Consider the following 15,141-nt stretch of genomic DNA (forward strand, 5'->3'; position numbering starts at 1 on the left):
ATTTGAAAATCGGTAAACTACGGCTGCCTTACATATACATAGAGTGCTGAGTAGACGATAACGAACAAGTTTTCTTGTGTTCTATTTACGTGTCTTTTATTTATAATTTTTGATGTTTTGATGTCATTGCACCTTGAAAATTGCGTAATGCATTGGCCTACAGAAGGGGTCACAAACCTTAAGACTATTCAAACCGATAGTCTCACTATGCATTAGGAAGATAGTATAGCTTAATCACACAACCTCCGAGCTATCTTATCACCTTTACTTCTATAAATGCCACTAACTTTGCATTTTTTATCATAAAAGTTTAGGTCATACGCATATATAGCTTAGCTATATGTGAACAATTGAACGAATAGAACGATTAATAAATTTCAGATGAATTCAGGTGGTTATTCCAGCTGTTAGCGTAGCTACGGGTAAGTTACAATGGTTATATTTTTTTTGGCGGGAAAATAAATAGATAGTATAAGAGATAATGGCATACCTTCCCCAAATAAGTAACATAATATATACCCACTCCTTCAAATTCTGCTGAGCTGTAACTCTGCAAAAGCCTCACTATAGGATATTGTGTGTGTTTTATATAGTTTTGCAGTTTTGTTGGAATTGTTTTCTTTTTACTATTTTGTTGTGGGGCGGGAAGGGTTGTAGTGAATACATTGTATCTATTACTCTTGTTATGGGTATAAGAAAGCATTTGACGAAACAAATAAGCATGACCCTGTATTTTGTTGTTTTTGTTTCGTCTGTAAAGCCGCAAAAAGTGACATATATATATATATAGGGATCGTTTCTCCGGCGACCGCATTTTCTGATCAGTTAGTTTGATAGGATTAGGGATGGAACATTGATATTTGATAAAAAGTTGCATTACTATCAGTACATATAAGACTGACGACTATTTCGATATGAGCTACTTGTGATATATATATATAAAATCGCAAGTACTATCAGTAGATATCATATTTAGAATCTTCAATACAAAATAGTGTAAAAGCTCTGAGCTCAAGGGCAACTACAGGTACGTAGAAGTTATACAATAGTAAAGTGTGTTAAATCAAATGAATTGTATCTCAGTTTATTTAATTTTGTTAATTTCAAAATGGATATTTTAAACACATTATTTATTAAAAATAAAAAAACAGTTGTTGGGATGACACAGGTTATGTTCTGCTCATATATGTTATGATGGTATGATACCAAACCCCTAACGAGAAGGATTGTGCCTGATGTTCATATGATGAAATCATAATCTTTCAATCAATTTAATTGAAGTCTGGAGCTGGCATGTCAGTTAACTGCTAGTAGTCTGTTGTTATTTATGAATAATTGTCATTTTGTTTATTTTCTTTGGTTACATCTTCTGACATCAGACTCGGACTTTTCTTGAATTGAATTTTAAATGTACGTATTGTTATGCGTTTTCTTTTCTACATTGGCTAGATTGGTATAGGGGGGTTGAGATCTCACAAACATGTTTAACCCCGCCGCAGTTTTTCGCCTGTCCCACGTCAGGAGCCTCTGGTCTTTGTTAGTCTAGTATTATTTTAATTTTAGTTTCTTGTGTACAATTTTGAAATTAGTATGGTGTTCATTATCACTGAACAAGTATATATTTGTTTAGGGGTTAGCTGAAGGACGCCTCCGGGTGCGGGATTTCTCGTTACATTGAAGACCTTTTGGTGGCCTTCTGCTGTTGTTTTTGCTATTGTCGGGTTGTTGTCTCTTGGTTGGAAATAAATTACACGCTTATGAATGGAATGGCGAAAGTACTCCTTGGATGAAAGGGATGCAAGTTACTTTAACATGTTAAATTGTTTAATGAAAGATAAAGGGTACGTAGAGGCCGCGTTTATCCCCTAGAATTAGAAAATATATCTATTTTCTAGAATGGTATCTGTCCAAAAGTTGAGGTTGTCTCACTTTGCTCGGCTTAATGTATTCTGTTGTAGGGATTATTTTTACATTAAGAATCACGGGCCCCGCCCCTCCCCTACAAAATATCTGAAACCGCCCCAAAATACAAAGCAGAAGCAGGTATATCAGGTAAATACTTTCATTGATTTGACAATTTAATTATTACATTGATAAACAAATTATTTGTCTATAATTGAGGACGACACCGTCGAATTTTCTTTTTAGTCTCATATATATATATATGTATATACCTACCTTATTTAACGTATATATACTATTACAGAAATCATAGATTTTTTAAAATCATATTCACAAAGGATGAACAGAGCCTATATATATTCACCTGAACTTCCATCAACTACACACATGCCGCTTGGCTATGGTAGGTATATAATTATGCAGCCGCGGTACCTGTGTTCAGAATGATGCACTTTTTAAGGAGACAATATATGGCTTATTGTCAGGTAATCATGTTTTCCCTATCCATAATATCCTTTCATCTAGTATTTAGCCTTAACTACCCGAATTTATGAAAGACCGTCTGCATAATTATACTATTTGAAAGCTATGAGAGATTTACTGACTTAAAGAAAACTATACGATAAAATATCCATTGGCACGAATAAATTTAATCTCCGATATCTAAATGCAAATGCACAGTTAATAATTTATTAGGGACAAACATTCAAGGCCAAAAAGCAAACAATCAAATCCAAACAAAGCCATGGCAAGACACCACTGTAAAATATTTAACACTTCGAAAATATTCACTTTAGAAAAAAAAACGGTTTTAATAATACATGTAAATCTTGAAGTATATACAAATGTAGTAAGACGAAATGAAAATTAGAAGATACTCTAAATTATCAAAGCTGGTATATAGACAAGATCCATATAAATTATTAAAAAACGGGAAAATCTACGTCACAGTGAATGTTAACATAACCATGTTCTTGTACATGTCAGGGTAAGTATTCGGTCGCAGTACTTAAAATCACACAATAAAATTCAATGATTGAGTTTAAATTAGATTTATGCCGTTTGTGCTTCCTTGTAACATATTTGTTTGTTTTAAAATGATTAAGATTATAACAAAATGTTGACTGCTGTACTCCTATTTTTGACATTTTTCACCTTTTATGGTTGTTTAGTTTTTTTGGCGCAACGTTGTCATAGTAATGGAATTTGATGGAATTGTCATATCCGTGAGAGGTTTAGCTAGCTATAAAACCAGGTTCAATCCACCATTTTCTGCATACGAAAATGCCTGTACCAAGTCAGGAATATGGCAGTTGTTAACCATTCGTTTGATGTGTTTGAGCTTTTGATTTTGCCATTTAATTAGGGACTTTCAATTTTGAAATTTTCTCAGAGTTCAGTATTTTTGTGATTTTACTCTTTTCTTTTAAATGCGTCCATCTTGATTGCTAAACTGGCATATTATATAATTCTTGTTCATACTTAACAGTACCTGGGGTTGTTTAGTCTGAACAGTCTTATGTTGTACTGTTACAAAACTGTCCCAGTTTAGGGGAGGGTCCCATGAGATCCCGCTAACATGTTTAAGCCCGCCACATTACGTATGTTTGTGCCTTCAAAGGCCTTTAATTTAGTGGTTGTAATTTTAGTTGAGGTGTTACATATTTGTTTTTCGTTCATTTTTTGTACATAGATAAGGCTGTCAGTTTTCTCGTTTGAATTATTTTACATTCATCAGTTCGAGGTCTTTTATAGCTGACTATGCGGTATGGGCTTTGCTCATTGTTGAATGCCGTACAGGGTGCTATAGTTTTTAATTTATATTTCATTTGGTCTCTTGTGGAGGGTTCTTTCATAGGCAATCGTACATTATCTTATTTTTTTATATTATTAGGGTAACCTATAATGTCTTTAATGAATTCACGGAGAAATAAATAAATATGCTACTATTGTTACCATACTATAAACGAAAACAGTTCTTTATTGCTAAATTAGTGCATTTGTCGTTTTTTTTTAAATCGTTAAAGTTGAAATTAAACCTTGACATTGCCGTTACTAAATAACCAGCCTGGCATTCATGGTAAATCGTTTTGGTTAGTCTTTACCTCACATGCTGAATCGTCTTGATGAGTTTTTATAACATATAACAACTCTTTTTGGTAGGGTTTTCCTTTAAACGATTTATCGTTTTTAAATTTTTTACCTCAAACAAAGATTTGTTTTGGTGAGTTTTCACCTCATACGTAGAATCGTATACGTGAGTTGTTTCCATATTATGAATCGTTCTTTCATACAACATGTTGTCACAGTAGCTCTCTTCCTTTTGTTCAGATTTTACTATAATGAATGTAATTTACTTATCAAATTGTATAAATGGCTTGTTTGTATTGATATTACTCATGGAGGAACATTTGTTTCAACTAATCAGGACCGGGTGCTATTGCAGACCAATTTAGAATTCTTGTTATCAAAGTTACCAGGATTATGATTTAGTACGCCAGACGCGCGTTACGTCTACATAAGACTCATCAGTGACGCTCATATCAAAATATTTATAAAGCCACACAAGTAAATAGTTGAAGATTACTTACTTACTTAGTCCTTGTTATGACTGTTGGCACATAGGGCAAGGACAAGTTGCCGTCACTCCTCAAGTCTGTTGGTGGTGTATACCACAGGGTAATATCATGCGTCTAGTGTATGAGACTGTCCCTTGTGGATATATTATGCCGCTGGCTAGCAATTTATTGTGAAAGATAGCCGAGTGTGTAAGCCTTTCCTGCCAGTACATAGCCTCTGTATTATCAAGACTCCAGCAGAATCCCCCTCGCGGTAGCACATGGATGCTGATTGCTTAGTTAGTCAGGCTAATCTGTTGGAGATCTCGGAGTAGCAATGACACTAAAGATGCAGTGTGTAGGCCCATCGGTGTGTGGATACGCTCTAGCACTCATCAACCTTGCCCCAGTTATGGGGAAATAAACGGTCAGATAGAGGTCGTAGTCGGGGCTGACTATCTATCTAGGAGAATTGAAATTGAAACATGGGTAGATCATGACTCATAGTCAAGGACGACAACTGACATAAAGGAAGAGAAAATCTATTGGACCTCCAGGTTGGGGGTTGAGCACAAGACCTCGTCTCGCAAAAAAACAAACAGTTACGGAAACAAGGACAAAAAACTTAACTCAAACATTCTCTGTTACTGCTTTATTTTGTTTTATTTCATTTAAGTTTTCATATGATTTTGGACAATTGTAATAAAGAGATATAATGCGAAGCATATTCTTCCACAATGATCATAAATGAACGAAAAAATCTCCTCAATAAGATGATATATCAATACATAAAATTGAGAGTGGAAATGGGGAATGTGTCAAAGGGACAACAACCAGACTATAGCAAAAAACAACAGCAGAAGGTCACCAACAGGTCTTCAATGTAGCGGGAAATTCCTGCACCAGGAAGCGTCCTTCAGCTGGCCCCTAAACAAAGATATACTAGTTCAGTGATAATGAACGCCATACATATATCCAAATTGTTCACAGGAAACTAAAATTCAATTAATACAAGACTAACAAAGGTCAGAGGCTCCTGACTTGGGACAGGCGCAAAAATGCGTCGGGGTTAAACATGTTTGTGAGATCTCCACCCTCCCCTATAGCTCTAGCCAATGTAGAAAAGTGAACGCATAACAATACGCACAATAAAATTCAGTTCAAGATAAGTCTGAGTCTGATGTCAGAAGATGTAAACAAAGACAATGAACAAAATGACTATAATACATAAATAACAACAAACTACTAGCTGTTAACTGACATGCCAGCTCCAGACTTTAATGACTTTAATGAACATCAGGCACAATCCTTCCCGTTAGGGGTTTAGTATCATACCATCATAACATATATGATAAGAACATAACCCGTGTCATGTCAACAACTGGTTTTTAATAAATGTGTTTACTTCCGATGCAAAGACCCTATAAATGAATCTATACTAACGCAAAAATAGTATTATTAATATATACAATTTAGATTTATCTTAAATCATAAAAAGAAAAACTCATTATTACCAATTTAATATTATAAAATATCGCTTGTTTCCATGAAGACTTAACGAATTTTAAATATCGCTTGTTTCCATGAAGACTTAACGAATTTTAAATATCGCTTGTTTCCATGAAGACTTAACGAATTTAAAATATCGCTTGTTTCCATGAAGACTTAACGAATTTTCCCGGTCAAGTACATTACACATCATGATATTTCTAAAATGATATTTTTCGTTTCATCTTTGTCCGTATTTTTTTCTGATAAGTTTTAATATGTTACCCAAATGATCAATGTTTAAGTAGTATTTTGTAGAGTTGTTTTTAGATATGCATAGTATATACAAATTATATGCAAATTGAGATGAAAATAAACAGACAGCTGTGAAAGCAGCATTTATCCAAATCAAGACATCCGAATGCATGATGACATCATTATAAGTGGATCACAAAGTTTGTTGATGAGTTTTATTGCTCATTCTTTACTTTGCTGTGTATTATTTTGTTTAATTAGTCTTTTTGTCGTACGTAGGTCGTCTAAAAGATATAAACGTATGTTTTTCCTTACTTTGGCTCTAAAATATAAACTACTGTCAACTTAATTTATGTTGAAGAACGCACGTCTAGCGGTCCAAATCATAAGCATTTTTTCCTTGAGTATTGTTCTGCTTCTTGGATAATACATCAGCCTAGTAGTCGGCTCTTTTTGTGTTGAAATGAGATACCTCTCTCAGTAAATTTACTGATAATATAAATAAATTATTAAAAACAAAAAAGTTTTTAACTCCAGACATATATAACTAAGCCGTTAAAATAAATAAATATAATGCCGTTTTGAAATAACATTCAAACATGTCTGGTTGTTGACACTCTCTAATTTCGTAATTGAATTGTCAAACCAATAGACAATTTTCGAGTTCGATGCATTTCCGTCAAAAACTCTGGTTTTAGTGAACGTCGTTTGTGCGTTTAGGGGCGTCGTCACTTCCATTTCAATGTTGAGCGAGTGGTTGGAAAACGCAAGACGCGCGTTTCGTCTACATAAGACTCATTAGTGAAGCCCATATCAAAATATTATAATGCCCAAAAAAGTACAAAGTTGAAGATCATTGAGAATCTAAAATTCCAAAAAGTGATAGTGACACCATCAAGATGCTTAATTTTTTCTAGTAAGATTGGTGGATGTAATTTTCAACCGATCTTCGACATTTCAATGGTACAAGTTGTATATTACGTCGATATAAAGTACCATATCAAGAGAAACGGAAAGAAGATAATCTTATTGTTCTGGAATGTAGACGGATATTTAAAAATTCGTTCTTCTGAATCGAGTATCAAGCACAATTATAAGACTACTCTTTACAATTATATTACGGTGTAAAGGCGTAATACAAAGAACATTTCGCGTACGCCTCATGCCATGAACATAAATGTGCCAACGATCAAAGGCTTTAATAACCATATGAAATTATGAAAAGAGGCATTGAACTCTTTCTATGAAATGAAAATTCATATCAAACTTTACGTTTGCTTTTCTATCCCTCATTTTAATTGTCACGGATAGCAGTCACAGCTGGTGTATTATATACGGAATATCGTACGGTACTGGTGTGCCACGTTTCCGAATTTTCCACTGGGACTTTGTAGCTCAATTCGATTTACGTTTGTCTTTTGACCATGACATCGTATGTTTTAATCAGCTGTTGAACTTTGTAATAACCATTCAATGTTTTCCTTTTTTTCATATTACTAAATCAACGTTAGTCTTTTGTACATGGTATCGTATTTTTGTTCAGCTTTTGAACTTTCGAATTACCATTTAATGTTTTCCTTTTTTCATTTTACTAAATCAACGTTTGTCTTTTAACCATGGTATCTTATTTTTTTCAGCTTTTGGACTTTCGAATAACCATTCAATGTTTTCCTTTTTTCATATTACAAAATCAACGTTTATCTTTTGACCATGGTATCGTTTTTTTTATTCAGCCTTTGGACATTCGAATAACCATTCAATGTTTTCCTTTTTTCATATAACTAAATCAACGTCCCATGGTATCGTTTTTTTTTCTCCAGCTTTCGAACTTCAAATAACCATTCATATGTTTTCCAATTTTTTTTCATATCACTAAATCAACGTAAGCTATTTCAGACAATCAATATGTTTGACATGTCAATTGGTGTAACTTTTCACATGTAGAGCAGGATATGCTTACCCTTCCGGAGCACCTGCAATCACCTCCAGTTTTTGGATGGGTTAGTCTTGCTCAGAGTCTTTAGTTTTCTATGTTGTTTCTTGTGTACTATTATTTGTTTGTTAGTCTTTTTCAGTTCTAACCCTGGCGGTTTCAGTTTATTTTCGATTTATGACTTAAACTGTTCCTCTTTTTCATCTATGGTAAAATCAGAATATGATTTTTTTCAATAATACTTTTGATACAAACACAGCAAAATTTATAACCAATACGTGTAAGATATGGCGGCTATTTATATAGTTAAATATTTCAAATTCGATTGTGAAATTAATTTTATTTATAAAATAACATTTAATTAAAACACAAAATATACTGTTCTGTCTCAGTTTTTTTCATTTTTCTCATCCACCGTAGTTTTCACAACCTGGAACATTTCTTGGATAATCACAGCCTACTGTTTGTTCATTAAATGCGGTTCCTGGACCACAGACCTCATGGAAAGTGAGACCAAAAGAACATTGGTAGAAATGTCCACAGTCAGTTGGGTCTCTGTGGTGACCATCGGACTTGTTTTTACAGAATTCTTGTTTATTATTTCCTGAACAAAAGTATATGCATATCAGTAATTAGAAAATTGACACATATTTTAATCACAAGAGAATCAAACAAGAGGCTCTTAAGAGCCTGTGTCGCTCATCTTGATCTATGTGCATATTAAACAAAGGAAACAGATGAATTCATGACAAAATTGTGTTTAGGTGATGGTGATGCGTTTGTAGACCATACTTTACTGATCGTTCTTGCAATTTACAACTTTCTCTATCTGTAATGAACTTAGCCCTTTTGTTACAGAGGAAAATATTTTTTAAAAACTTACCAAAATTTACCAAATTATTGAATTGGCCATGTTGACTTATTGGTAGATATTAATTTGCTGAACATTATTTCTGTTTACAGTTTATCTCTATCTATAATAGATAATATTCAAAAACGGCTAATTTTTTTGGGGCAGCAACCCAACAACCAGTTGTCCAATTCATCTGAAAATTTCAGGGCAGATAGATATTTACTAGATAAAGAAGTTAACTCCTTGTAAGATTTGCTTTAAATGCTTTGGTTTCAGAGTTTTAAGCCAAAATCTACATTTTACCCCTATGTTCTACTTTTAGCTATGACGGCCATTTTGGCCGGGTCACCGCACACATTTTTAAAAATTAGATAACCTAATAATGATTGTGGTTGTTAAGTTTGATTTAATTTAGTCCAGTAGTTTCAGAAGAGAAGATTTTTGTAAAAGATTACAAAAATTTACGAAAAATTGATAAAAAATGACTATTAATGGCAATAGCTGCTCAAGGGGTCAACTGACCATTTTGATCATATGACTTATTTGGAGATCTACCTTTGCTGAACATTATTGCTGTTTACAGTTTATTTCCATCTATAAAAAAATTCAAATAGTATCAAAAACGGACACAATTTCCTTAAAAGTACATTTTCAGGGGCAGCAATCCAACAACCAGTTGTCCGATTAATCTGGAAATTTCAGGGCAGATAGATTTTGTCTTGCTACACAATAAACATGATAAAAAATTTAACTCCTGTCAGATTTGCCCTTAATGCTTTGGTTTCAGAGTTATAAGCCAAAATATACATTTTACCCCTATGTTCTATTTTAGAACCGGCCATCGGACACAACTTTTAAACTACATACGCCAATGATGATTCTGGTCAAGTTTGGTTAAATTTGGCCCAGTAGTTTCAGAGGTGAAGATTTTTGTAAAAATTAACGATGATGGACAACAAGTGATGAGAAAAGCTCACTTGGCCCTTTGGGTCAGGTGAGCTAAAAAGGCTTTAGAATTTTTACTCTTTGAATTTTTTCTGTAAATATAACTTTTAAGGAAATTTATTGAATACAAGACATTCTTTTAGTTTGCTTTTTGTTTTAATTTAGTTATTTACCCTTCATGAGCGCCAGAGATCACCCCTAGTTTTCGGTGTAGTTCGTGTTGCTTAGTCTTTAGTTTTCTATGTTGTGTGTACCATTTATCGTGCTTATTACCTCGAAACTGCATGGAATTATTTTAAACTTACCATTGGAAGGAGCCTGAGTAACAGGTGCTTGTGTTACTGGTGCCTGAGTTACCACAATAGGAGCTTGAGTTACTGGAGCCTGAGTAACAGGGGCTTGTGTTACAGGTGCTTGAGTAGCCATAGGTTTCCTTGTTGTCACGACAGGGCCTTGTTGGTTTTGGTTGGTCGAACATTTTACATTATATGGCCAATCACAGAACGCAGTTGCAGAATTGAATAGTAATCCGCTGGCACATTTAACTTCAAAAGCTAGTGTGGCAGCACAAATATAATAACCGTCACAAGAGGAAGGGCTTGCGTAAAATCCACTAGGTCTGCCATTACAGTTAAAGTTGGTTGTAAGGCCAATGTGGTGTGACTGGTGTGTTGGACGTGGAGCTGAAAATTATGAAAGTTTATTTTTACTTTTGCATCATGTTCTGAATACAAGAACATTACGCACTTGTAGATCAAAGATTTGTGTGTTTGTTTGCAAACAATGAAAACAAAACGTTTAATTTGATGCTTCCGAATTGCTTTTCTTGATTTTATCTCCATCAGGAACGCTTAAAGCCAAAAATTTGAAATCCGAAGGATGTATAAGTACCGAAACAAATATAATTTCAAAATTAATAAACGGACAACTTTAGAAAAATACATTGTTAAGCAACGTTCAATTAATTCTTATATTGTTTGTTTCATATTTACAAAATTTCACAAATAAAACATATGCAAATTAGAATACCTTTTGTGGTCACTTGTTGGGCTTGTGTTGGTTGTGGTTTCCATGTTGGCTGTGGTGTCCAGGTTGGTCCTGGTGTCCATGTTGGTCCTGGTGTCCACGTTGGTCCTGGGGTCCACCATGTTTTCCATGTTGGCTGTGGTGGTTGTGTTGGTGGTGGTGGTTGTGTTGTTTGTTGAGGTGGGTTCCCAGTAGGTTGTGGGTTCTGAGTTGTTGGTTGGCCGGGAGCATTGGTAACCCTGAAACCGGACGAACGGAATTAGCAACCTGTGTCGTATTATAGTGTACGCGACAAATTTTATTTTTAGTTTTATCACTTAATTTCCTTTGATAGAGGTTAGAAAAATAAAATAAAATAAAACGAAAGAAATGTTATAAAATGTCAGTATTATTTTATATTTTTTAAATTTTGTATCTATTTCTCACTATCACTTACTGTGGTACATTTCCACCCCCACCTGCAGCCAATTCTTCATTGATGGCATGAAGTAACGGATACTTCCCCTCTCCACATGAACCACTGAAATCGTCAAGATCTAATGCCCATACCATAGTACCACCAAAATGATGATCCTTGATGTACTTCACCTAAAAAGTAAACAAGAGAGCCGTGCTGTAGTGGTAAGTGCATCAGACTACTAACACAAAGGTTCCTAGTTCGATTCCCGTCAGGGATGAAAATTTCAGGAACTCAATTTTCGGCTCTCCCTTGACACCATTGGGGAGTGTGGTCTTAAGGAAACGATGATAGTCCGTCGGAAGAAGACGATAAATGGCTGACCCGTGTTAAGAGAGAGCCATATCTCTTGCACGTTTAATACACCCTTGTAGATTTTGAAAAAGAGTAGGCTGATGCCGCTACAAGGCAGCACTCGCAACCGCAAAGTGGAAAGAAATTGATATAATTTGCAAAACTTGTTTCCCAATTCACTAGTATTAATATGAACAAATATGTTTAAACTAAAAAGTAAAATATATGTCACAATTTCTACAGGTCGATTTTAAATATATATAGTGTAATGATATTTATCCACAATTATTAAACATTTCAATTGAATGTCGTGAATTGTGAAAAAAATGGGTTTCAGATTGATGAAGAGTGATAACAGAAGACTTTGTTTACACATTTCCTGACTCTTTATTCATCGTATTTTTTGTTTGTATAGTTTTTGTCGTGTTTTACATTTTAGATCTTAATGGTTCTCACTACCTTATACCCGTTACTGTGGGTTCACTTATTTCCGTGGGCATCATTTTTTTTAATTAAGGAAAACTAACAATTTCATTGATATATAATTTCGTGGTTTAGCCGAAGTTGGTATTCAAACTTATATGAAATTTGTCATTTGTTGATCATTTAATTTCGTGGTTCACCTATACCCACGAAATTAACAAAAAAATGGTATTCAACGAATAATTATAAACAGTACTTTTATTAGTGTAGGAATTACCACTTCGTACGTTTATTTTGTCTATAAAACCACACATGTATAAATATAATTTTGGAACAAAATAATGTTGAAGAATATTTAAATTTGTATTTTCTCAAATATCATATGACGCCATATAACCAGTAATTTAAAAAGTTTATAGTTTAAACATATTTTATTTGCTGAATTAAAGCAAAATGGATTAGACACAAGTAAATCATACTTATGAAGTCTTCTCCATAATACAATATAAAGTTACAATAATAGTATAATATAATGGACATGCATATAAAACAAACAGTTTATACAATATAATACTAGCTTTCATAGGTGAACAAAGAGGAGACAAAGTTAAAAAAGAAAAAGAAAGTTTGAAAATTGTATACTTCCGTGACGATGACTTGTGGATTGATGACAACGATGACGTCCTGTGTCAGCAATAATAACGCTCTATCAAGGCTTAAGAAATCTGTTTGACCTTTTTATGTAATTTCGAACATGTTTAAAACTTTGAATATTTTGTTCGTTCGAAAGATCCAAGTGTCCGCAAAATAATAGTTTTGTATCTAAAACAAAGTTTTCAGATAGCCAGTTAAGGTTATGGAATAAGTTTTTCCTACATAATGTGCATTTTAGATAAACGAAGAAGTAATGGTAGACATCCTCAATATCGGACCCACAATGACAAGAAGGATCATTTATAATGTTAGCTCTAAATAGGTCATTGTTTAAGGATGAAGCGGAACATTGCAATTTTGTTAAGATAATATTTAATTTCCTTGGGCCGTACAAATAAAACGTTTCACTTTTACATACTAGACTATCGTTTTTTAATTCTTTCTTAAATTTAGAAATAGAGTCGACACTGCGAATGTTTGGATCAAGTTTATTCCATTCACGCATAGTAGAGGGAATAAACGATTCAGTAGTAAGGGAAAGTCTTATTTTAGTTTATAAACGCATTTCAATTTGAGATATCTACGGAATAGATAGCCCATCTAGGACCACTGCAATATATAATTTGAATTCGAAATCACGAATTCAAATCTTCAACACGATTTATATAATTCGTGATAACAGATTTAAGTTCGTGATTTCGTAGATAGTACCTTAAACTGTGATGTCTCTTTCGTAAGTATTTCATAATTCTTTTCCTATAAAACAATGCTTACTTTTTCTTTTAAGCTATCACGATCGTCGTATCCAATCCATTCTGTTCCTTTTACTGCGTATGGACTTTTTTGTTCAGGAATGTAATGCTTCACGCCACCAGATTTTAACATTTGACAAATCTAAAAATGAGGACAAAAACAGCATTAGAAATATTTTCAAATGCAGCTATCTGCAACTAACAAATAAAATGCAAACACTAAACAACGCATGATAAAAGAACAAAATTTAGTTGGTTGAAATGATTTAATAACGCCTGTAAGGTAACCAAGCTGCATAATACATAAGTTAGAAAAAAGTTGTTTATTCATTTAGATTTGTGCATGATATTTATATTAAATTCAGTGCCTTTTTTGTTTTGATACCATTCTACAATTTACATCAAATATTTTACCTTTTAGAAAATAAAACAAATGTATAGGATAATAGTCTTCTTATTTCGTTTTCTATCATAAAGGTTTTCAATTTTTTTTTAGAATAACATTCAATCAGTATAAGAAAAACATTATATTTCAATTGTGGTTTTTTTTCAAAGTGACGTGAATTCAATGATTAATAAGTGTTTTAAATTTGATAGCTTATATATGAAAATAAAATGCAATTAGAGGTCTTCTATAATGATCTTATTTTGGGTAAAATATGTTTTAAGTCAAAAAATATATCGCCAAAAATGTTTCATAAAATGAAATTGTTGCAAGAAAAACATTTTTTTGGAAAATTGAGAATGGAAATAAGGAATATGTCAAATAAAGTTAACAACAACCCGACACAAGAGCAGAAAACATCTCAAGTCCTCAAACCCGTCGTCAACATAGAGAGAAACTCCGGCACCTGGAGGAGTGCTTCAGTTACCCCCTTAATACATATGTGTACAATTTCAGTGAAAATGGACAGCACAATAAACTCCGAAAAACATAATTGAACTAAAATTAAAGAAATGTACAAGACGAACGAAGGTTCCTAACTTGGGACTGTCTAAAACATGTGATTTTTTTTTTGATTTTTTTAATTTTAATTTAAAAAAATAAATGTGTAACATGACATTTGTGTTGAATAAAGTTAATTTAAATAAGCACAGTGATGTCATAAATGAATATGAAGAATTAGTTTAAACATTTTCGATCAATATGTGTGTACACAATACTTGTAGATCGATTTAAACGGTCTATATACCTCATAATAAGCTTTGAATCCTTTCTCCGCAGTGAAGGAACCAGCAGGTCCAGCTCCACTTGCAGGGGCACCAAGACCTGAATTGCTAGGATTTGCCAGTGTAAAACTTCTACCATACAGTCCTAGTCCGACATTCATCATTGAAGGAGGTACTCCTTTACTTACATAATACTTAGTGACCCAGTCCTACAAAGCCATACTTGACATTAAAGTAAAAATCATCAATTGGAAAAGAAAACAAGACTCTTCTAATTATTTTTTTTACAAATATGACGAATCAAACTTAACTAATACTAATTGAATAAACTAATGTGTGTTCTAGAAGTAAACTTAATTGATCTTCAACTTTTATTTTTCGTTTTTATTTATTGATTCCAGTCACCGATAATTTTCAATAAAGGCAAACAC

The 15,141-nt window shown here is 33.4% G+C and overlaps 1 protein-coding gene across 1 annotated transcript in view; it reads right to left on the reverse strand.

Annotated features, from left to right (window-relative positions):
- LOC134726317 (uncharacterized) overlaps positions 1 to 15,141 on the reverse strand; it is a 43,207-nt gene that overhangs the window by 18,899 nt on the left and 9,167 nt on the right. The window contains exons 7-12 of the mRNA XM_063590718.1: positions 14,734 to 14,919; positions 13,563 to 13,682; positions 11,397 to 11,548; positions 10,964 to 11,199; positions 10,240 to 10,617; positions 8,567 to 8,740 (exon numbers count right to left, since the gene is read on the reverse strand). Coding sequence (XP_063446788.1) covers positions 8,567 to 8,740; positions 10,240 to 10,617; positions 10,964 to 11,199; positions 11,397 to 11,548; positions 13,563 to 13,682; positions 14,734 to 14,919 — 1,246 coding nt within the window. The remainder of the gene's footprint in view (positions 1 to 8,566; positions 8,741 to 10,239; positions 10,618 to 10,963; positions 11,200 to 11,396; positions 11,549 to 13,562; positions 13,683 to 14,733; positions 14,920 to 15,141) is intronic.

This window comes from Mytilus trossulus, chromosome 7 (genome assembly GCF_036588685.1).
Source record: "Mytilus trossulus isolate FHL-02 chromosome 7, PNRI_Mtr1.1.1.hap1, whole genome shotgun sequence".
Lineage (NCBI taxonomy): Eukaryota > Metazoa > Mollusca > Bivalvia > Mytilida > Mytilidae > Mytilus > Mytilus trossulus.